The 25060-nt window shown below is 42.2% G+C and overlaps 1 protein-coding gene across 2 annotated transcripts in view; it reads right to left on the bottom strand.

The window, feature by feature from the left end:
* Window positions 1-25060, bottom strand: part of aqr (aquarius intron-binding spliceosomal factor) — a 69309-nt gene that overhangs the window by 20911 nt on the left and 23338 nt on the right. For both annotated transcript variants that reach the window (XM_049595589.1, XM_049595587.1), the window contains exons 19-31: window positions 24640-24807; window positions 21482-21651; window positions 20295-20536; window positions 18747-18896; window positions 17999-18068; window positions 16426-16536; window positions 15734-15843; window positions 11524-11659; window positions 8419-8628; window positions 6059-6196; window positions 5885-5956; window positions 3590-3777; window positions 3306-3477 (exon numbers count right to left, since the gene is read on the bottom strand). In XM_049595589.1, the coding sequence (XP_049451546.1) occupies window positions 3306-3477; window positions 3590-3777; window positions 5885-5956; window positions 6059-6196; window positions 8419-8628; window positions 11524-11659; window positions 15734-15843; window positions 16426-16536; window positions 17999-18068; window positions 18747-18896; window positions 20295-20536; window positions 21482-21651; window positions 24640-24807 (1937 nt within the window). The remainder of the gene's footprint in view (window positions 1-3305; window positions 3478-3589; window positions 3778-5884; window positions 5957-6058; window positions 6197-8418; window positions 8629-11523; window positions 11660-15733; window positions 15844-16425; window positions 16537-17998; window positions 18069-18746; window positions 18897-20294; window positions 20537-21481; window positions 21652-24639; window positions 24808-25060) is intronic.

Consider the following 25060-nt stretch of genomic DNA (forward strand, 5'->3'; position numbering starts at 1 on the left):
CTCAATATGGAAAGTGCTTTAACAAATGAGGCAAGAAAGCAGGAACAGACCTTTGGACTGTGAAGTGTTTGAGTGCACGCACGAGTGTTAGTGTGTATGACGGATGTGCAGTTCCTGCCTAAGTGCAAAGCAGGGCTGTGGTAGTGTTTGTTCAGCTGTGACAGTCAGTCAGCACGCACTGGATACAATTGCTTCTCTAGTGTCCAATTTATCCCTTCTGGTTCCTAGGGAAGTGCATGCATGTGTGTGAAAGTGTGTGCGCATATGTAGTTGTGTGTGTGTGAACGGCATAGTGAGTGATACAGGCAATTCCCCTGAGGAGCCTGAAAATGGCAAAAGGCAAATGGAGTCGAGGTTCATGTGACCCGGTGCCTCGAGAAGTGCACATGGTCTGGATTTAAGAACAATAAGGAGCTTCACGGACATGAGCATGCAAGACGTTAAACACTGCCGTAACATTCATTAAGCAAAGTGATATGTTTATTGGCCATGCAGCTTATAAACAAACCAGTATCTTAAATGATGTATTACTAATTAGCGTCTGAGATCAAGTACTCCTTGATTTTTGACGACTACAAGCTCTGTTGCGTCCTGGATATTGTCGTGGTTATTGTAAAATATCTCTCATATCTTTCATAACTGTTCTGGTTTCAGCTTGCTCCCTTTAATAAAGAGGAACCACTGAATAATCTAGTATAGTCACTACTCACATTTCAGTACTTAAAATGTTACCATCACACTCGATAGTTTTGCTGTTACATTTGACAGTAACATTTGGGCTCCTGTGCTGGTGTGGTGCCAGAGGAAGCATTCTTTTTTTTTTTAACACACCCCTCTCAACCCTGCTTTCCGCCCACACACAGTCTTGAGTGTCTCAGCAATGTCATGATGAAACACAATCTGGCTCCTGGTGTGAAGGACAAACCCACTGGTCTGTGCTGGGCAGCCTAAGCAGGGTTATGAATATATTATATGGGCCGGTAGCTAAATCATTAAAATTTTAAAATGAATGAACTACTGTACAACAACTGATTCAGAGGAAATGGAGGTTAGGAGAAATAATGTTCTCTGCTCTGGTGGAACTAAGTGTGCATGAGTGTGTATCCGTGTAAAGGAGTGTCTAAATTGTATTACAAAACTGCCACACATTGTGTAACACAAACAACTTCTGCAACAATGTAATATGTACCTGTGCTACAGACACACTGGGCATTATACACTGGGTTTTCACAGTCCTCCAAATTAAGGTAACAGGTCTTTGAGGGCTCCTGCTGTAGGCAGCAGGGTATTTACAACTGTCTATCCTTCGTACTTATTCCAGTTTTGTTTTGGTTAGTTTTCACAATTACATTAACTGTTTTTATTTTCTAGAAATAACTATTCTAGTTATAGTCATAGTTTGACTTTTGCCATAGATTTCCAAAGTAGAAGAAAGGGGTTTGAGTGAGTCATATAACTGGTAGATATACTGAGTACAGGTAACAGTTGTGCTTTATTGATATTTGTGTATAGGGCTGTCAAAATATCCGCAATCCCATGCTACTGACATGCCAACTGCAGGGGATGGAAAGCAACTGGCCTTACCTTTATGTTCATGCTTTTTTTTTTTTTTTTTTCTTCATGAGAGCACCACGTATTTACACAATGCTACAAATGCCAGCACCATGATGACACCATGAGTGTCTCTTCTGTGTTAGACTCACAAGTCAGCCTTTAGACACTTTGCTTAACTAAAGACTGATGACTTTCTCCCTGATTTTGTGTTCAGATGGGCGGATACAATTTCAGAGTTCAAAAAAAAACTCCCTACATTGCAGAACCAATAGTAAATCTGCAGGGCGGTCCTTCGGTGGCTCGCTGAACTCTTGTGCTTGTAACATAGTCCCACTAGAAACACGTGTAGCGGTACAAAATGGCTCAGCCGCGCTAGCAGAAAACTCCGTCAAAGTTAGTGGATGTTTGTCGCGTTTGCGGCTGGAAAAAATATTTTCTTCACGGATGAGCACACATTTGATAAAATGGAGTTTACTCTCTCGGCATCCATTTTCAAGCTCTTTGTGTGTTTGTTTCCTTGCAGACGAGAAAAGGGGGAGCGCACATTTCCGAGAAGGAGTGTCCCTTTCAAAAATGCAAGAGGCATTGCTTTGTTGCTGGCCGTTTTCGCCGGTGTGTTAAACACACTTTAGAAAGGAGTGTCCCCAGACTATCAGAAGGCGGAGATCTCTGATTGTCTGGGGGCGAGACTAATTCTGTGTTGATCACTGCACATTTACTGTCTTTTTCTGGTTGCTGAAAGTTGAAAAATATTCAACTTGGAGTAAAACGCCCATCGCTGCCACTTGCTAATTGTCTGGCCCCATCCTACATCACAGACCTTCTAACCCTCTATTCTGGCTGTCCCACACTCCAGACTTAAGCTCGAGGGTGATCGTGCCTTTGCTGTGTCTGCACCCAAACTGTGGAAGAGCATGCCCCTCCCAATCAGATCTGCCCCCTCCACTGACTCATTTAAGTCCAGGCTAAAATCCTACTTTATTTCATTAGCTTGAGTCCCCCTGATGTGGTCTTCCCTGACGTGTGCCTGTGTGTGTTGTGTCTCTAAATGTGTGAGCTATGTACCTGACAGTTATGTTGCCTTTTATGTATGCGTTTTTTAGCATTTTATTCCTTTTGTACAGCACTTTGGTCAGCGTGAGTACTTTCTAAATGTGCTTTAAAAATAAATTTGAGTTGAGTTGAGTTGTTACCCAGAAATTCAAGCAAAGTGGTGAAGGGGCAGGACAGATACTACAAAGACCAACCCTTACGTTGCTGAACAACAACAACAGAGGAAAAATTAATACTGAACCCACGCAGACCTGCAGGTCCTCTTTTCTAAGTGATTCAGCCTTCCCTTCATCCAGAGCAAGGGCCAGAGCCTGTAGATACTCTACCTTGAGCCAACATTTTTACTTCCACTGATATTCCGTATCATAAAAAAGACACAACCAAAGCGCCTCAGCTGAAAAACACTGCGCACCTTATTGCCTTTCTGTTTTCTGCATTTAACAGTGACCAAGTATTTAATTTTTTAACTGTGCCATCTTTGTCATTTAAAAAGCAACAATATACCTTGATAATAAAGCTTATGTACAAATCATTAAAATCCAGATAAGCAATTTGCAAAAACAACAAGAAAAGGTTGTAATACCACATATAACACAGCTTAGCCACCCGAAGTCACCACATGGGAAATTCTTTCACCACAACAACTCTATTTGTCTGTGTGTGTGTGTGTGTGTGTGGTAGTGTGCACTTCTACTGACTTGGTAAAAGTAAGGGTTGGGCTCAGACTCTCCCACCCCATTGAAGTCCTCCACATTTATTAGCTGGAAGTCAAAGGTCAAGCCTGGGTTGGGAACCTGGAATTCAGGCAGTTGCTGGACATGAGGCAGGTTCCCCAGGTGTTTGTAGCGCCAGTTATAGAGGTTACACAGGCTGTGGGACAGAAAGACAAACACACATTTGGTCACATGGTTATGTCCTATCTGCGAGGATACAGTACCAGTCAAATACGAGTCTTGCTTCGTGTTCAGTCATGGTGACCTACCTTGCACGAGCACGGCCCTGTGCGTCCAGATCTATGGTGGGTACTCCAAGGCGCACAAATCGGGTGAAGAGAGACTGCTCCATGTTCGAGTACTTCTGGAAGGCCATGTTCTTGATAACAGGGGGCAACTGATGGTGGTCTCCAATCATGATCCAACGTTTCAGCCTGCTGTAGCCATCCTCTGGGTTCTGTAAGACAAAAGTAAGCGGTAAGAGCACCTGTTACAGAGGACACCTAAACCGTCTGTCCTTGACTCAGTAATCTTTTTCCTTTTTTTTTTTTTTTTAACAACTTAATTAAATTTTCTTTTTGTCTAATCACTTGATGAGATTATATACTGTATGCAAAAATCAGATCTTCAGCAGATAATAACATTTAACTCCAAGTGGGCAGTAAAGCATGAAGGGCCTGTGCAGTTGTCTACGTCATGCCGCCAGGTTTTGCTCATTAGATGTGGTTTATTTGGAGTTTGACCTCGGACAAATCTGATATACCAACCATTGCGAATCAAGACTTGATTTAATCACTTAAATGACTGATAAGGGTCGAATGGCTGAATAAGGAAAGCAAAGGGGAGGCGGAGGAGAAATAAACAGTTTCGCTGTGACGTATACCCGGCAGAAGGCTCGGACTGTGACTCACTAGAGAAGAGAGATAAAGACAGGATCTCTGGCGAGGTCGTTGAATGAGCTGATGTGCTTAATGATCTCATCTGTAAACAGACATTAGCACTATCTCGGACAATTAGGCACAACTACCAAAGACAAGCACCATTACTGTGTTTGGAGCCCATCAGTCAGACCTTAATAGAGGAAGTCAGGTGGCAGAAAGCGGAGTCCTGAGTAAAGGATTAAACTAGGTTTGTTGTCAGAGTTTATGACAGTGCTGAGGTCTAGCAGCAAGTTTTCTGACAAGGCATGGCTATAATTTTTCCAATAGTTGAGATTAACAGCTGAAATGTTCAGTCTTGAGACCTTTACACACTGGGGACGTACCAAATAAATAACACAAAAATGCAAAATACTTGGCTGCTGATATTTCGCAGCAAAACTATTCATTCCTGCAGCCATGCAAATTTGCAAAAATTCCACAATCCTATTGACCCAGAACAATGTTTAGTAGTCTATTTTTTTCTCCTCTCTTTTTCCCTTTTTTCCCTTCTTCGCAGGTATAGAAAAATACACATGGTTTGGCTTAAAAAACAACGTTGTTACTAACGTAATGTAACCTCATTCGTATGCTCCACATCCTGGCACATTATGTTGTTATTGAAATAACTCAATTGACTTTTTGTTTCACACAGGAAAAGAACACCAGTCTCCTGGGTGAAAGTCTGGAGTTTGTTTGACCCATTCACCTCCCCTCCGACCCGCCCAATGCGCACTTTCTTGCTCTCTGTACCATAACAGTTGCTCAGAGCACCAAAAAAATGCCTTTGAGTCTGCTGCATGTCATACCCTCGCTAAAGGGTGTCTCTATGTGTCCGTATCTGACGTCCAGAGCCACTGACCAAGCATCTGTATTTGACAAGTTGGGTGAGAGACTGGGTTGTTGAATATCCCAAAATATTGTCCATTAACCACAGAGGTTTATTGTCTTCACGTGATGGGTTTCGAGACTGTACATCCACCTCCCCCAAAAACCAAAATAAACATCTTCAAAAAATAAACGGCCTTGTCATGTAGCATTTAGACAAGGTTGCTGAGGGAGAACGGGGTGTAAGGGATGCTCTTATACGATCGCAGTCGACCGTGCAGAGAGTAACTACGTGAGGAATATCTTAGATAGTGCACCAGACAGAAAACAGCTTGTAGCGGGGACAACAATGAAAGCAATGATAGGGGAGATAAGGAGATGAAGAGTGATTACATATACAAAAAAAACATGGAGACAGATGTAGAGAGAAGGACAAAGAGGTAAATTATTACCCCTTCAGTCCAGGAAGCTACTGTATGTCTGACTCAGATCTCTCTTAGGCTTCTTTTTTGGTAGCGTTTGGAAGTCTGTCTGAGGTAAGATACTGTGAGCCATTTGAGTTTTATTCTAGCAAAAAACTGAAAAGTGAATGAGTTCCTGCAGCTTAACAGTTACACAATGTCTAGGGATTTTATTGTGAAAGCTAAAAACAGAAGGAGTGAACCTGGTATGTGCTGCTTTGCCAAGGTGGAAAGAAGTTCGAAGGTTGCCCTCTTGGTTTGGACTTAGCCTGCATGTGGTTGACTAAAGCCTTCATTCACAGTGCAAAAACTCAACTTGAAAAAAGACAAGTCTGAGATTTAGTCAGGACAGGGTTACCTGTAGCAGGAGGGGGATGAAGGTCTCAATCTCCAGAATCTGGGCAGCTTCCTCCATCAGGATGTTGTCGTACTATCAAATAGAATCAGCAATTTAAACCAAGCACTTAAAGTAACTACAGTAAATACAAGCTTAACCAGGCTGCTGTCTTTATTTCAACTGAGAAGAGTGTACCTTAAATCCCAGCTCCACCAGGTCATGACGTTTGAGCGCAGCATGTGTACAGGTCATGGCAATGATTTTGGCTTCTTTCACGAGCAGATACTTGGAGCGGTCCAGTCCACTCCTCAGCAGCTCAAAGGCCCTGAACTCCTGCAGGGTAGACAAGAGAGAAAGTGAGGGTTAGGAGAAATATTTAGGAACACAACTAGCAAAGAGAAATCAAGAAAAACAGCAACCTCCCACAGGCAATTTAAATCTACTTGTATATAGACCTCTGGGAAGACTTAAGCAATCTCAGACTTATTAACATACTGTAGATATGCATTCATCTATTTATGAATGAAGTTAAGTTTTACTTTCATGTTTCATACAGTCTGTGGATGGGTGGGTGGGGGTAGGGGGAACTTAAATCATGGTATCCTGACAAAATGATGGATGATTACTGTCACAGATGATGGATAAGGTGATTACCAAAGGTGAAATAATCACACCTCTAAAAGAAAAAAGGCAAAGTTCAATATTCAAATCCAACACCGATACATCTTTGTGTCTACCCACATTTAAAAACTGTAGGGTGGCGTATCCCCGCCATCTTAATAGCTCCAACTGCCTCTACTTTTGATTCATAGTCATGTTCAGTCGTAAAATATGTTGCAGTGATTGCCAATCTGTCCATCTTTTAATTAAACATACAATTAACATAATCCCTCTGCCTTCTATTTTCATTAGGAAACAGTCTCTTTTCCCATGATGCAGTGTAGCAGAGGTCAGCGAGCCACAGGGCTGCTCTGCAGACAGTATACTGGGTGTAGTTTGCTGTTCAATAACTGCAGCTTGAGCAGCACTTTAGCACAGATTTTCTTACAGGGCTTATGCAGGAATGGAAATTTGAGGGCCAGTTTTTACACAAAATCTGAGCCACTTCACTTCAGTGTGTCGATATCATGGCAGTATGAAAACCGCGCAGTGGGGGAGAAGCACAGAGGAGCAATGTGGGTAAACAGGCGTGCTATTTTCAGGTCGCCACACTGGCTCTGTAGGGGTTGGGAAGGGAGAGAGGAGGAGAGGACGGAAGAAGTGGACTCGGACAGCACTGGGGTATAAATATTTGATGCGTTACTATTTTAGCATTAATATTAAACCAATCAAAACATGCAATATTGATGAGATCTATTTTTAACCCCCATGGCTCCAGAACGGTTGAAGGGTGAAATCAAGATGGTAAGGATTCACAGACACTGAGAAGAGAGGGAAGAGAGGAAAAAGTAAACAGTGGTGGGACTGCAGAGGAAGAAACAAGAGATGTCTACACAGGAGGAACCCGGGAGGCACATTGTGTTGCTGTCTGTCTGTCTAGCAATGCATTCTTTGGATTTTCCTATGACAGCTTATTCCAAACTGCTTTTACATTTGAAGAGGCAGACAGATAAGCAAAATCAGCACATTGTTGCTTTTGTCTACCCTGCACCACAGACAGAAATACCTCTTAATGGGCGTACAGATTTCACTGCAGCATGGGTGAGGCCGAGGGAGGAGGGAGAGGTGCTGTGATGCAGTGATACAGAGGCCAGCCAGATAAATCAAGGTCACCACACATGTTGGGATATTACCTCCAGCCAATAACTTCTTTATTGCTTTTCGGAGACCTTCTTGGTGTTCCCATAAATCTGAAATGTTATTGTTATCCCTATAGAAATACTCGACGGACTGAGGAGGAATTATAACACATTCAGCTGTGTGTTTGTCAGTGGGAAAGAGCGTGAAAAGAGTGACAGGGAGGGTAAAAAAGAGGAGCAGTAATAGCCTGCATCACTTTGTTGTACCAACTATCTTTTCAAAAGGGTCAGCAATCATATCTACAAATACACTGTTAAGTATCTTATATAATGTTTCATTATAGCAACTAAAGCAAAGAGACAGGTGATGACTAAAGCTCAGAGAGATGCAAAATTGGCAGAAGAGCTGTTTATGAGCAGACACATCCACACAGATACAGACAGTGTCTGTTCAATCACTGTTAATCTACAACAACCTGTCACTGTGGTGGCTTGGTCAGCACAGTTTGTTGTGCATGGGTTATTGTGAAACACCTGGACACAGTCTGTGAGTACAATCAAATACAGCTGAGACAGCCTCTGTGAGTAAGGGCAATACATGTTTACCTCAGACAAGTTGGAGGTGATGTGCCTCTGTGCTTCTAATTAATTCAATCTAACTGTAATGGCATGTGCTCTATAAATAAAATTGCCTTTTTGCACTGAAGTAGCCTCCTTACATCCCGCTGGGTGTTGCTCAGCAGTGAGGAAACTAGTACAGTGTGTGTGTGTGTGTGTGTGTGTGTGTGTGTGTGTGTGTGTGTGTGACATTCTTACCTCCAGCTGGGTAAATATTTTCTTGATGTGGCGGTAGCAGCCCTCTGCTATGTCCATGTCCTCTTCATATGACCGGCCCTTGAACACAGGCTGGGGGGCGTTGGAGAAGTACTTGTGGAAGGGAAAGTGTGCTGCCACAGCTTGCACCTCCACCTTCTTGCCCTGTTTGGGCCTGACTTTGCTCATGTACTCTTCCCAGCGAGAGATCACCTGTGGTGGGAGAGACAGCAAACTTTCAATACCCTCTAAATGTTAAGAGGCTGAAACCCAGTAGTGATAGTGATTAAGATCCAGTACTAGTATCAGTGCCCTTAAAGTAAAGTGCCAATACCAATAGAGTACATCATTCGATACCTGTAACATGAATGGAGCGGCATGTACTATAGCCATAATTCTGAATGTTTTGGTAGCATTTCAGCATTTAACTTCACTAAACCACAGACTGTATTGATTGTAGCTGTTGCTGTAGCTCAGTGTGAGCTCTACGCCATGGACAGAGAGTCCATCTGGCCTCACACACACACAGTGACAGGGCTAACTGTTCATATGGTTTACGTTACAGTTTACATTACCAAACAGTTTTTAACAACTAAGCCGAGCTGTTTTGATGTTGTTGTGAGTTTGTCTGGACCGTTTTAACAGCTGCAGATGTGTTAGCATGTGCCAACTGACTAGATGTTGAACTGAACGTTCTTAAGGGAGGAGAGTGCCTCCGGAGCAGGCAGCAACAGAAAGTTCCTTGATCCAGTGGGGAGTCTGGACAGTCCAGGGTTAGACCCCCAGCACAAAAAGGATCAAATACAGGCATCAATTGAATGGTAACGTTTCACTACTACTTGGTACTGGGTGATTTCACTCAATAACCTTAATGCACAGGTTCCCAACTAGTGGGTCCTGGTCCAAAAGTGGGTTGCAGGTCCATTTCGGATGGACCGCAAGTGACTCGTGAACGTGTGAAGTTTGTTAAAAACACACTTTATTTGAAGTACAGTGAATTTCTGACACAAGCTTTTATTTTTAAGGGACGACGTTTTCCTGTTGATAGAGTGAGTGAATAACAAACCCTTTTTAGATAGGAATTGTGCAAATTTGCAGGAAAGACCAATCAGTCTTTTTTCAGCATTGCCTGCAGCTACTTAACTGAGACAAAACACAAGTTAGTATGATGCTGGGTATATTTAACTTTGTGGACCTTGAACTTATGACTAAGGAGCAATCTGGAGCCTGTGGCTGGACCAGCTGGGAACCACTGCCTTAAAAGGTATCAAATACCAATACCCAGCCCTACACACATGCTTGTGGCTTGTATGAATTATGGTTCTATGTGTTTTTATGTGATCACACACAAATAGGTCTTCTGACTTCCTAAGTGCCTGAAAGGTGGAGAGGGGTGGTATGCATGACTCGCAGCACTGATATTGTGCTGAAAGAAACATCACAACTGTTCACAACAAAGGACTGTGGCAGCACAGTGGTTGTAGCTTGATTTAGCCACTACATAAATAAACTCACTAAGGCCCTTTATAGTATGCACACTGCACAAGCGCTGACTTTGTTGATGCCTGTCTGAGGTCTACAAAATGCCGTACGAGCACACAGTGGGTGTCCTGCATGGCTTTGCCCAGCCTGTATTTTCTCTACAATTATTTGACCATAGCAATAAACACATTACACAGAAATGTACAAATGGGAAGAGATAGCCTCAGTTGTATACAGGTGCCCCTGCTGAGCATCTAATAAACCAGCTTCAACCAAACAGCGGGGTAGCCTAGTTCTATAAATACCCCTATGAAAAACAACATTAAGGGTAACATTAATGAGTCTGCCAGAGGACTAAGCTTAACTGCGTGTTAAATATATGTCTGTACGGACTATTAAGACCACCATCGAAAACCTTAGTTTGTGTATATGTGCCTTGTTATCACTGACAGTGAGTATTCTGCTCATGGTCACAGTTTCACTACTCTAGTTCTGTGACATTTGAAGATGTAAATGTCAAGGAGTTGTTACACTGTTGGCCAGTTCTCAGAGCTAAAATAAACACAAGAACTAGAGTTACAATAAAGTGTGTGTTGAGAGTCAAGTCTCTACGCAACACCAAATTAATAAGGAGCCACAGTTGTTTGTGTGTGTGTGTGTGTGTGTGTGTGTGTGTGTGTGTGTGTGTGTAGCAGACAACTGACAGATTTCTGGCAAGGTGCAAAAATGGCACCATCAGACATGAACTTTGACACTAGAGCTCGGGTAACGGTGATGGGTATCCAAGTATTTTCTATTGCTTTGATTCACTGGACAACTATCTGCCATAGTAGTTTTAGCTAGCCTATGACCACCACTAAAAAATATTTGACTGGCATCTTTACACTGCCTTTACACCATATGACTTTCATTAATGTTGTAATGTGATACTTTTAGGTTTTTCAGAAAAAGAAAAAGATGGATATTAACTGGAGTGCCACATAACACTGAAGATGACAGCTACACACTTCACCTCCTTACTGTACAATTGTTTATAACATCTATTTTAGAACCTTTCTACAGACGCACCGGAAAGCAAGTGAGTAACTGTCTGCATTAGCATTTTTCCTGCAGCCCGAGAGGACAGTGTTAATTAGGCGACACTAATAAACAGCCAGGCTTGAGACTGTTTCTGGCAATTTTGCAGTCTGGGCAAAGAGAGCAGTGAGTCTGGGGAATGGAAACTTTAATAACGTCTGGGTTTGATTGGCATGGATATGTCTGAGGAACAGGACAGACAATGCAGAAATCCATTCTAATTAATTCAGCAAAACATCTCCTGGATCCCCTTAACTCTCTCCCTCCCTTTGTAAATCAATATTAACATCCAAACACAAATTTGAAGGATGTTTGGAGGCTTAACAGTCAGACTGAGAGAGGCTGACTGCGAAAAACAACTGGGCGTTTGTGAGGTTTGTTTTGCTAAACTTGTATGTTATTAGGATTTTTTTTTTTTTGGACAGTATGAATCAATGTCAAGAGCAAAATAAGATGAATAGCCTATGCAACGTTGCTTGACTGTTACATTTTGTGACTTTCTCTGCACAGTGCAGAAACATATATACACACACCGAGTTATAGTCTTACCTGGTAGAGGTAGAAGTGTCCTGCAGTCTCACAGGTGTAAGAAACATCTCCCGGGACATCCAAGCTCTCCTGTAACCTCCCCACCTCTCTGAGGAGCTCCAGTCTTCTGGCTAGGACATAGTTAACTCTGCCATATCTGGAGACACAGCACAGCACAGATTAAGAATGATACAATGATGTAAGAAGATTCATGTTTAAGGTTCAACCAGCTGTTTCTAGGATTAAATGCATAATCGGGTCATGGTCTCATTTCAAAAGGACACTAACTCTGTTAATGTTGATACGCTAATGTATTATAAAACTTCTGATGCACCACGTGATCAGATTGACTCCTGTCAGTTCCTGTGCTCCAGTATCAACTGCACCGCAAAACAACTGCCGTCAGGACCCAGGTTCATCGACCTAAATGCTGGTGTGGCAACCCAGAAAGAGACCTTAAGATAAACTCCTGCATATAACAAACAGGGGAGATAATATTTCTTCTAATTCAGTCAGGACCACTTTAGTCAAACAAAACTTTATTTCCATTTGCAGTATTATATTTGGCAGTATGGCTCTGTTCTGGGGCCTCTCTGCTTTTCCTAGGCCTACGCAAAAAGCCTAAGGTGGAGAGAGCACACCTTTTGGCCCTTCCATGGGGAAACGAGTAAAGCTTGAGGCAAAGAACGGAAACATCCCTGCCCTTCCATGCGCATACATGGAAAGCCTAAGGCAGGAAAAGCAGCTGCAAAGACCCTCAGGGAACAGAGCAGAGCAGCATAAATGACAAACAGAAATGACACTGATAAGCCAGACACAACATGTTAAGGAGGAGGTGGAGTTGAGGCGGGTTGCAGAGGAGGCAGCAACAGTAGGGAGGCCACAGCAGTTTAAACAGGGAGATGGATAATTTCCCTCTGTGGCATCAGCCTGTTAAATGTCCACGAATGGATTAATAGTACAGAGTTAATCATGATTATGCGATTGTTGAGTTGATTGTGTGGAATTTTGCTTGTAATTACTGATATTGTGTTTGTGCTGTTGGCTGCAAGCAAGCAGGTGGTGAAAAGCCTGGTCGTCTGAGGACACGCAGCATTTAACAGAGCAAAATATGTTAAGTATATTGTAAATCTGACCCAGTGGAGTACAACGGTTTAAACAGGGCAGAGGCTGTCCTTGACTGTACACAAGATTTGTTTAGGTTCTATGTTGCATCCTTTTGTGAAACCAAACAATACTGCTTAAAGACAATTATCGGGTGGCAACGAGACAAGCAGCACACACAGGAAGACAGGAAGTGGGAGGGGTCACAGGGTAATACTAGAGGTGAGCTCTATTTTTAGACCCTCTGCAAAGATCCTCAGTCAGCAGATGACTCAAAGACAGTCACAGTGGTCTGCCTGTTTGGCCTGAATAAAATTAAATAAAAATGGGGAGTGACCTTGCTTCCCAGGATGACGGACCTGTAATGAATTCAGCTACTGAGACAGAAAACCCAGAATAGATACCCAGGTGTCAACAACAGCATTTATCAACAGCATTGTATTTCTTCTTCTTCTTTTTCCCCCCTCCTAAATCCAATAAATATAAAGCTTGCACACAACCGCAGAAACTGAATGAGGATGCTGCATTTCATTTCCACCTAGAGCAAAAGTTGCATCATGCCCTTTTCTAGACCAGAAATAATTTTCTTTTACCTAGAACCTATGGTACAAAGAAAGACTGTATACAACTTGGACATTTTGAAGATCTGCCCTATACAGAAACCAACATGCACACTCTATAGCCTCATTAAAAAAAGCACTAAATTCATCATGAAATGCAGGGAGGCATTGTTAATTGATGATGCTGTAGCTTTCCCTTTGTTAGGCATTCGGGGGAGCGCTGCCTTCTATTTTGTCATCTCGTATACAGTGTTAATTAAAACTCTCTGGCTCTCTCCTCTCGCTTGTGTCAGTGGGGTGGAAGGAGTGTGGAGTCTGCATGTTGTTATGAGGCAGCCAGGCAGGCGGGAACATATTAAATGCTGCTAGCTAAAGCTCTTTCTTTTATGTCAGTGTTTTTGCATAATTTAAAAATGTAACAGACTGCTTCCATGTGCAGACATCCGCTCCCATACACTGTTATTCATATTACAGTCATACACTCGCAGTGAGCATACAGAGAGCGTACCAAATGAGAGACATGCATCACCCCCCTCCCTTCCTCCGCTGGAAGTGTTGCTAAGAGCTATAGGGTGCTCGGTGCCACAGATGGATAAGGTGGTAATTAACAATGAAGGCTATAAGGAAACTTTAAATAGTAACGGCATCAAAATTTAATTAATATCCAATATCACTGAGCTATTTATATCCAGGAGCTGGCAAAAAAGCTTTGTTAGCAAAGAAAAAGGAGGTTCTGGCTGATTCATCTAATAATGGTGTTAAATTTAGCTGCAGTCATGTAGAACTGTAAATGTTTTGGGTATCTTGTGATAATCCCGCTTTCTCAAGTCTGTCACGAGTGCTTAAAATGCGCTGCCCCCAAACTTCTCCTTTCCCATCTCACTATGTCTCAGTAGTAAGGACTGAGTCACTATCCTTCAAGGCATTATGTGTGTGTGTGTGTGTGTGTGTGTATGTGTGTGTGTGTGTGTGTGCGCGCGTGCACACTCACACACACAGTAGAGTTTACACAACGACGTGGATGAGAGAGCTGGGAACTACTGGGGCTTCCTTAACAGGACTCTAGTGGTTTCTGTCTGAGGCCATTTGTTCTGGACCCTGCCACCTAAGCTTTATGAAGAATAGCAGCACTGTGTGTTTTATGCATCTATTAGGGTGCACACAAAGAAAATCCTGTAACAACTAGTGTTAAAACTATACGTTGGTCTTGTTAAATCGCACTCAGATAATGTCGCCCGCCAGATATTTGAGAGTAGTCCTTCCTGACTAGAGCCAATAAACATTGTAAAGGTCTTAAATTCGTAAAATAAAATGTGTTTATTCATCTGATTATTTATTAATCAGTTATTCAGTCTTATTGTTGCAAATGAATTATTCATTCAAAATTCATTCTAATGTATTCCTAAGCTTGGACAATGACAACATTAAAAAAGCTACTTCCCTGTTCAACTTCTAGATTAAGCATTTGCTTGTATTTATTAGTTTAATTAATGTTTTTATTGATTTTATTTTAGTCATTACTGTACCTCCAGAATTATGGTGGTAGTATTTAGTTAAATGTTGCTTTTTTAAGGTTTACTATGCAGGATTTTGCTTTAAAATAATGTATAGACACATACACAACTAGTCCCCCTCAACATTTAATTGTGACCCACTGGAGGCGTGTGTATCTATCTGCAGAGACACTGCCTTCTGCCTGTATTTTCTTCTTATTTTGCTGAGGTCTGGAGGTTCCCATGCACAGTGCACAGGTGAGGTTGTGTCTTTATAAGGTAATGACCAGGTACCAGACCACAAGCGGCAGGAAATCAAAAAAGAGCCATGAAAATTGTGGATACAGAACAGATAAAAAACAAATATAGTGAACAGAGTGAATTTGGGGTTGGCTTTCACTGGTTATATTGGTAATAAACAATTTCTGCATAGTATACCTTTAAAAAAAAAAATCATCGAAACATCCAGAATGATCAGAATCAGTTTTTTTACTCAAATGTTTGGAAAACATGTAATTAGACTTTTAGCCATCCATGAAAAAATGTTTTTAAAATCATGTCTCCCTACACAGCCTGTTGCCTTCCCTCTACTAAGAATGAGCATGAGATCAGCTCTTGGGAGTCTGCAGCAGTGATGAAAGGGTTAATCAGACAGGAATTGCCTGAGTGTAGGGCTGTAGGGAGAGATCCCTTACACTGGTCAAAAGGCCTGAGAGGCCAACAGTGCCTAATGAAGACAAACCAGCTCCATGGCCCTGCATAGGGAGTATCGAGTAGCCCTGTCACTGTGTTGGCTCACACTCATTATGTATGTGGGCAGCTGGGCTGCTTTTGTGTACATATGTGTGTATGTTATCTGCTTTGATCTCACTGTAAGTGTTGCCTCCGCAGCATACATGCATTATAAGTCTGTCACCATTTGCTGAATGCATTTCCACACATGCATGTGTGAATTCAAGTTGTCTCAAATATTACATTTGCATTTCTGTTTGTTTAGGTGCATCTATCAGTGTGTGTGTGTGTGTGTGTGTGTGTGTGTGTGTGTTTTCTCCACCTGTCCCCAGCTGTCCTCACCTGCTGAAGTCCTTCTCAGTCTCCAGCTCCTCTTCTCCGTGGCCCAGACGCAGGAGGTGGCGCTCGTCGATGTCTAGAGCCATGATCTTTTCAAACAACTGGTTCAGAGCCTGGTGTGTAATGAACCAAGGGAACAAGTAAACATGATCAGACATGGAAAATACTTTCTTTGAAGTGTGTGTGCATGTTCTCATCTATCGTTGGTACTTGTACATATAAGCCTGTCTTAACTTTCTGCCTCTTTTTCAGTCTCTATGAGTTTGGTCTAATTCTTATTGCAGAGCTGCCTTTGTGTAATATATCTGAGGTATTTATCATGCTTTGAGGTAAGTGTCTAATCCTGTATAAGGAATATAAATGGACGGGGGAACTATTGCATAAGAAAAAGGTTTTAATCATTATATCTAGCAATGCTTCTTATGGCCAAGGTTCCTTTTGGCAAGTTTCCACTAGTGTAAAACAACAGTAGATTACTTTATGATTAAATACTGAGGGGAGAAGACCGGGTCACAGGGGAGCTTAGATTTTAATTTTTCCTCCACGGCTTGAATAGGACTATCGCCTGATTAATGGGCAGCTCTGATGCAAGCTCTAAATTCTCCAGACAGCTTCACTTTTATTTGAGCAGGGTGTTAGAAAAACTTTTCAGAGGCGATCTGAGTGTAGATGTGCTGTGCGTGTGGTGGATTAACCTGATTTGAGTGTGTGACTATGAGGGTCCTCTGCTCTGGAAAGTTGTGATAGAGGTTTGAGATGATCTGAACGGCAACATCTGTCTTTCCGGTACCAGGTGGTCCAACAACCTAGAGACATGGCAGGAAGAGAAGAAAGGAATGGGGAGAAAGGACTGAATAATTTTAACAGAAAGAAGCAGAAGAGGAGCACAATCAGAAGTTAGGTCACAGTGCAAAGGCGCTTGCCTCAGAGACACCCTAATGGTTGTGACAGCTAGGCCATGGGCATGTCAGAACGGGCTAGACTGGTGCCCCATCGTTAGCTGTGCACAGATATACAATGCAACAAGGCTGTGGTGTTGCCTGGCATGCCGAGACCCAGTGACTGCACAGATGGGGAAAACACAGAGAGCTACTGAAAGAGGAGAAAAGCTATAAAAGGCATCTTCAATCCTTACTTTTGTTCTTAATGCTACTAGCTCTCCATCTATAAAGGTTACAATGATAATGAGCCTCATATTTACTTAACTGGGGGGAATAGCATCTAATTTACTAAATAAATATTCATGAAACAGGTTGGTTTTCGCATGGGTATCTCAGGTGAGTCATTTCTGCTGAAACGGTAAGCACAATTAGATATTCCTGCATAAATAAAGAGATAATCAGCTCCTTGGTTCCCCAATATGAGAGGCAAGGCTGGCGTGTGTTTGTTATTGCTACTGACAACATATGGCAAAAAGGAAGCTTGGAGGCGGTGAGGAGAGGATCAGAGAAAGACATGCATGTAGAGTTGTTTTACGACTCCACCGATAGCCTACTTAACATCTCTGCCTCGGCTAGCCGCACAATAAATAACCCAGACCCTACTGCCAGTTTCCAATCACCACATCAGAATGGCACTTTTGTCAAAACACTGTGTGTTACCCTTGTCGAGATAACAATAGCAGGCTGGAATGACATAGCTGTGGATGTGCGTATGGACTGGGAGCGTCCACAGCTGTACTATGTGGCATTTTACATGTGGTTGACGACTTCATTGGCACAGCCAAAATTACAGAGACGGTTTCGGGGAAATTTGTCATCGCTGCCCATGAGTGATGGAGATAGGGACATCAACAACAGCATATTTACAGGTGAGGGAATTCCCCTGGTGTACATCACTAAGATTAATGGTTGCAAATCTTTGGCGTCACACCAGCGAGGTGGAACAGTATGCATCAGCAGTATCAGCACTCACTGGACCAAGTCTTTGCCCCAACAGTGTGACAGTCAAGGATATGCATGATTATTTTATAGGGAAGGGTTGAACACATAGCTCGTCCTCCTGTTAAGTCCACTATGCTCTGTAACTTTAAGTATTTTTTTAATACTGCTATCAACTTAATCTTCCATAGAATAAAACATAAGGTGGCTGAACAAGTATTCCATGAACGCCAGATATTCATGGATACTACTTATACTTACTTATGATCTGTTGTTGTCTGTTGAAATTTTGACATTTATTTAGTCAAAAAGATGATTTAGATCTTGCAGATTTTCTATTCAGTTTTGAAACTAATGTAAGAAGCATATGTGATACACAAGTCCTTACCATGGTGAGTCCTGGCTGCATCCCGGCTCGAATGGCTTCGATTTGAGTCGGAGTGAACTGGATTGTATTCCTGTAAGAAATGCACATTGCTGATATTAATACATCAAGTAATTAGTCAGGGATGCTGAATAGCCTTGACAGCATAAACACATTTGTTGTTGTTTTTTTTTCTTAAAACAGATGCTTAATGCCGCAAGTTTTGTTGTGATGTTTTTTGAGACCATCTTTAAAGATAGTTAAGTCAGGGCTTCCCCATGGACATGTTGTTGCTATCAAGATTTAAATATCAAAGTGCAAACTGGAAATGCTAAAACACCATCAGATGAATCTTAAATTTTCATGGAGGGCAATTATTTTGTGGTGTTTTAATTAGTGCAGGGATATTAAAGCCTTTGCTGTTCACCTTTAATTGCATAAATAAAAAAATTTCCATCTATAATTGTAGGCATAACAACAACCAAAATAGCACCACAACATCGAATGGCAGACAAGTCAGAGCGGATACCATGGAGACAAGCGCGGACAAACAAATCAAAACAGTCAGGGCCAGAGTAGGGTGTCTATAATAAGCCTCTGTGATGTTTTATAGTGAAAAGATGTTTTGGATTGAGGTTAAGCACTTAAGGTATGCTCAGTACACTGACCTCAGAGAAAGGTCGAGTGTTAAGCAAAGACTGAACAACCTCTTGACCCCTAATCTTGTTAAGATGCAAACAGGAAGGCCTGAGTCTTGGCCGTGACCTCTCACCGTTTGGGCTGGTTGTAGGGATATGGCCCTCGGTTGGGGGTGACGTAGGGCTCAACGATCAAAGTCTTGTCTTCCTCTTTGTCTTCCACTTCTTCATCAGCCTTCCTCTTCTTCCCTTTTTCTGCTTTGTTTGAGATGGGAAACGTGATTCTGGTAGAGCAAAAGAAGAAGGAAAGGATTATTACGGCCATATCTAATATACTATGTAGTACTGTGACAACAGCTGTATCAGACAGTATAAAAATGCCAATATCTATTAGGGGTGGGGGGGGATCAATTCACGTAAGTGTTTTTTCTTTTCTTTTTATGATTTTTTAATGCATTAATCGATGTAATTCAAATGTGGAGGTGGAAAGAAGTTGCTGCGTCTATTTTGGTTATCTAAGAGTATCGAGGTCATTTCTGTTTCAAGAAAATCAATGCCGAAGCGAGAAAGCAGGCCACCGCCACAATCTTAAAAAGAAGAAAAAAAACAACAGGACATTCAGAGGGATTTCTCTTGGATCACAAAACCATAAAAAGATGGCCGTCTAAGGATGGACCTTCAGCTGTTCAAACAGCAGCTAGAATTCAGCCAGCGTGAACTTGCCGCCAGATCAGACAACTTTCTGCTGCCGATACACAGATTAGACCCAGACCGCTGTAAACGCCAGTGCGGGGTTTGCACTGGCTGGATTTGAGGTGCTACAGCCGCTATTGAATCTTTCTCTGGAGCTTCCACTGGATCTCCTCCTGGCATAGTCTCCTAGCAGCAGGGACAGGAGGAGGCTGCAGGGTGGCTAGCTAGCTAACCTGTCTCATTTGTGGTCTGATAAACAGATAGAAAGAGTGAGAGTGGTGTGAGGGGCTGAACATACAGAAATGAAATAAGATTTTACCCATTTTAAATACTAAAGCAAATGGAAAATCAGTAAGTAGCGGTCAGTATTAATCTTGTTGCAGCTGCCACAAATAATTAAATGAATGGGAAACCTAGCACTAGCGTGATGAGCAGAGACAGCTAAACGTAGCAGTTTGGGTTTACTTCAAAAGGTATGTATTTTCTATTCATTCTATTGTACATGTAATGCACATTTTAGTATGTAAATAAGTAAGTTAACTTTATCTAATACTGCAGCTTTCGAAGAGCAAGGTCACAAGGTGCTTTACTAGAAATAAATCTTTATAAATAAGACCATAAAAAACAGTTCTTTGTTTAGCACTTTTCTAGTGTATATGATGCTGCTGAAATAAGAGTCAGACAGACAGACTGACATGAGATGTCCATTGTTTTTGGATATATGTCTCATAATTTACAGTCCCTAGAAGTGTAAAATGCAACTTTTTTTTCCATGATCTAGTGTTAAAAAAGTGAACAAAAATCACAATAAATCGTAATCTCGCACACAATACATATCGAATTGGCACCCAAGTATTATAGTAGTGACGAATCAAGAGATAAGCATATCGTCCCAGCCCTAATATCTACACATTAACTTTGATCAAGGTAAGTCAACCTCAACAAGGCCTTTCCATTTGTCATTTGATTATTGGATTTTTGACTTTCACCTGAAAGGGAAGACTTGCAGCTCTGGATTCTCCTCAGTGACCTTTATGGTGTAACCAGGGAAGCATGAATGTAAATGGTCCAGGGACAGAAAGGTGTCATTGAAGTCCAATGTGGAGATCTGATTGGGCATTTTGGAGTAGTGGGCACTGCCTGGGTCTCCATACCCAAGGATGATGTCGTGAAGCCAGTCTGGGACGACACACTCTGTGTTCATTAGGTTTCTGATGGTCTCTAGCACTGCCTAAAACAGAGAGACAGAGAAATGTGAGCAATGAAGAACATCAGACAACAGACAACCATCCCACAAGAGGTGGTTTATCTGGATAAGAATAGCTTTGTGGTGGGCTGATGGGACAGCAGGTAATTTGTACGTCTGTCAATTAGATTTTAATGAACTGCAAACTGTCTAATACCCTGAGCATCAAACATTGGGTAGGGGAATGTGTTTACTTTTATCTATGTCACACATCAAAGATGGGGAAGAATGTTTCTTGAATACCCATTAGTTCCTGCTCTTTTCCAATTCATAAAAAAAGAAACACTTCAAAGCCATCTGACATTGCGCTGGCTGTGAAAGACAGAAATGGGTGTGCAGAATTAGAAATAGCAGATTTGACAAAACCATAATGAGAAGCTCTCAAATAAAAGGATGTGATAAACAGCAAAAGGGTTTTGTGCATTAACAAAATGGAGCAAAACAACATAAGACAGATGGGGTATTTAACTAAAGTTGCACACTCTTGCATGGATAACTTGCACTGTGACCTGCTGAAAAATGTCAACATATTTTACCTTTCTTAACCTTTTTAATAGCAGCTGTATTGTATACTGACAATACGACATGGTTGTGCTTTCCTACAGAAAGCATAACAACAGTATACCATACAATACTGGCTTGCTGCCACAAGGGGATTCTTAAAGGTGAGAGAGGTGGGGGTACATATACCATGACTATCCAGTGAGAAGTGTCTCTCATTGGGATCACTGGGAGGGCCTTGAGTGGGTGGTAATCTCAGAGTTGCCCTGGCCCCAACCTTACAGCTACAATACCCAAGAGAATATAATATGTGTGATACATCACTCTGGGGTTGGGATGTAAGGACCAGAGCTCAAGGTCTTAAGATAAAGCACTCAGATACAATGTACAGTCAGGGCTGATCTCTGTGCTTCGGCGTGTAGTCCAGACCTTGAAATTGTTCTCCTTGGGTTTGCGTCTCATGATGATGTTGAAAGTCTCATATGGGTCTTCAGTGCCACTTTGAATACTGCTGGTCATGTCCTGTTGATACTGGTTTGGGTCCAGCCATACGCGGAATGTCCTGGCATCTCCACGCAGCTTAGGCTTTGGGTCAGGTCCTAGACCAGAGTGGTTGCAGAGAAAACTTGTTACAGAAACAAAACGATAACCTCTAGTGATGAATAATTAAAGACCAGTATTGTTAAAGAAATAACATTACCAGTGCCAATATCAGTATCTTTAGGGTGCTTTCAGACCTAGAGTTGTCTTGCTTTGTTCCGAATCAAGATAAATGTGACACTTTCTAATGTCACAATGGAGGGACAACTACGCAGGTTGATTTTAGCGCTGGTCATCGTGGACTATATTGCTGTCATTGTTCATTTTAGTCAAACCATACAGTTTGAAAACGAGGCGCGGCTCCAACTAGAAAACAATGTTTTGATGCATTGGATGTGCTGAATGTGCATATTAAGGCAGTACAGGAGGAGGTGCACATTAATAATCCTCCAGGACTGTAACATGCTCATGTTTAACCCAAACAATGTGTCATGTGACTGCAGTTGGTTCAGATCGAGGTCGGAACACGTTCTCAAACGAACCTCACCAGAGTTCGTTTGTAACCAGACTGAGACCACCTCTTCAAGAATGTTGTTTTGGTGCGCACCCGAGTGTGATTGCTGTGTTCACACCTGCCCAAACGAACCGCACTTAGGGGGCAAACAAACTTGAGTTCGACTGAACCGAACCAAACAGAGCAGGTGTGACAGTACCCTTAAAGTGATACAGATACCAATAAGGTACTTCATTAAATACCTATTATGTGAATGGAAGTGTTTAGTTGAGTAAAATGCCACCAGGAGCCACAGCTGTGTAATATAGTCATACTTTCAAACATTTTGGTGGCATCTCAGCACACCACAGACTGTATGGGATGTAGCTACTGTGGTAGTGGGACAATCACACGTCACATTTAATCACTGCATTTAATTCAAGAACACTTGCAATGGTTGGCTGCAAGCAAAACCATACAGTCTTTTTTTTCTAGATCTGGGTAACAAAAGGATCAAATAAAGGTATAGTTTGACTGGAGAAGTTTCAATACTACTTGGTAGTGGGCTATTTCCTTCAAAATTTTAAAAGACCTAAGACTAAGACCCAACCCTATGAATAATATATCTAAATTTCTATGCCATTTTTCACATCACTGTCATAAAATGTTACACAATCTAAAGAAAAATCTTATTCTAGGCCAGGCCAGTAAAATAAAAAAAAATAATTAAAAAAATGTCAGAAAAAAGCTTTTAAAGGGACAAAGTTGAATATTAAACCTAAATTTATTTAAATTTATTCAAAAACCATGATTTCAATAATTTCCATCCAACCCTTCCGTTAAAAACAAAATCCTTTGAAAAGAGCTCACCATGGCTTGCCTTGCTACAATACTACGACTCCACAGTAACTGGAATTACATAGATGCCTGACTGACAGGCCACAGGCTTTAGGCTTACTCCCATAAGGAGCCTGTGTGGTGCAGCAAGTGCAGCTTTCACAGATGTCTAAATAGATTCTTGTATGGAGCTGCAGGGCACAATGCAGGAGAGTGAAACTCAATCCTGTTGACCTCTGATGTGTGTGTGTGCCTGTGCATGTGTGCGTCTGTCCCAGTGCACATGTGTACAGCTATGTGGGGATCATAAAATCCCCCCTTACTAAAATGAGTGTGGTGATAGCTTAAGAGTGGAAGCTACACCCTCGACACCACGGGATAACAATGAAGACAGCTGGGCCAAGGTGTGTGGGCCAAAGCAAGTGTGTGTCATTGTATTAAACTGTCTGTTATTAAAAGGCGGGATTAAATCAATACACAAGTAGATTTACATGGAGACGCATTTGTTCATTTAACTCGCTAAGAATTTGTACTATTGTAGCATCATTTTAGGGTTTGGTGATTGGAAAAATATATGAGCAATTGGCTGAGAATACCGCAAACTGTTTTTGTGGGGTGATTTTTTTTTTCATTTTACTGTAACAAGTGCACAAACCTGCGGGATTATATCAGCAATCGCCCATTGTTGGACTGAAGGTTATGGTTGAAAAAATCAATTCAAAGTCAGGTAATTGTGTCCCAAAATGCACGTCTGAGTTTGCATCTCCCCACACCTCCATAAAGTGCCCACTGATTTATGTCTCACCACCACCCAGTTACCCAGAGTACCACTGAGCACCGTTGGGGATCTGAAAGTTTAACCAAGCTGACACTGGCAGGGCATGTTCCCTGGCAGTGTGTCTATTTAGAAAGCCCTGCCCTCTGCATATTTAATCCAAACAGATGAGAGAGGATAGGGGAAAGGGAGCTTCAGTGCATGGACACATGTTCCGACATGGGGAAAAGGCAAACACTTGGAATAGCAGGGCTGCAGGCTAGCTTAGGTGAAGCAACCACTCAGAGGGACTGCTTTGGGCTGTGGGGAGGAACACGACAGGGTAAACAGCGGAGATCGAGTTACTATATAAACATATTTTACTTTCCAGGAAAGACCAAAAATTTGAATTTGATCTGCAGGGATCCCGCTCGTGTGGACACACACACACAAAACAGAGTGTCTGAGTCTTATTTTTGATGACAGCAGATGTGAATGCTTTTATTGGCGAAATATGGTCGCTTACAGATCAAATTTCATGCTGTGCTCAAATAATGCTAGAACGCCTTGTGGCTGGCCATACCTGGTTTCAGAGATAGAGGTGAGTGTTTTCTATATGACTGTATTCTGCAGGACAAGCACATTCAGTGTTCTCTTACAGAAGCACATCTATCCAGATATAGCCAATGCAGCTCTTCAGTTAAATCCAATAAAGAATGCAGAGGGCAGGGCCCAACGCTCTCAGGTGTTGTTGTCGACCTCAGGTTAATGGAATGTTAATGTGAACAGGTCAAGTCTCACTGTGACTGTCACCATGACAACAGCAGTCTGACCCTGTCCTGTGGATCTCGGTGGGGATATAGGAGGTCTGACGGGTGGATGGATGTCATTTGTCACTGGTGTGTGTGTGTGTGTGTGTGTGTGTGTGTGTGTGTGTGTAGGCAGGGGTATATATGAGCATACCTTCCTCAATGACACGTCCCTTGTCATCCAGCATACCCTGCACCTCGCAGCCTCTCACGTACACCAGGCCGGTCTGCTCCACAAAGGGCTGGCGCCGGTCGAAGCGTGTGCCATAGGGCAGGTTGGGCCGCACCGTGATCAGAAAGCAAACATCATGCTTCCGCAGCCCTATAGGGGGAAGAGGATGGAGAGATGGGTTAGAGAGAAAGAGAAAGAGAAAGGGAGGAGAACAAAAATGGTTTTAGAGACAGAGAGGAAAGAGAGATAAAGGGAAGGGACACAGGAAGAAAGAGAAGTGATGGGGGAGTGAGACAGAGTATGTGGGAGATGCGAGAGAAACCATCCCGTCAGCATTTGCCTGATCTTTAAAACATGAAGCTCTAATTATACGATGGGGGAAGAGCTAGTGGATGGAAGGAAG

Source organism: Epinephelus fuscoguttatus, linkage group LG14, assembly GCF_011397635.1.
Source record: "Epinephelus fuscoguttatus linkage group LG14, E.fuscoguttatus.final_Chr_v1".
Classification (NCBI taxonomy): domain Eukaryota; kingdom Metazoa; phylum Chordata; class Actinopteri; order Perciformes; family Serranidae; genus Epinephelus; species Epinephelus fuscoguttatus.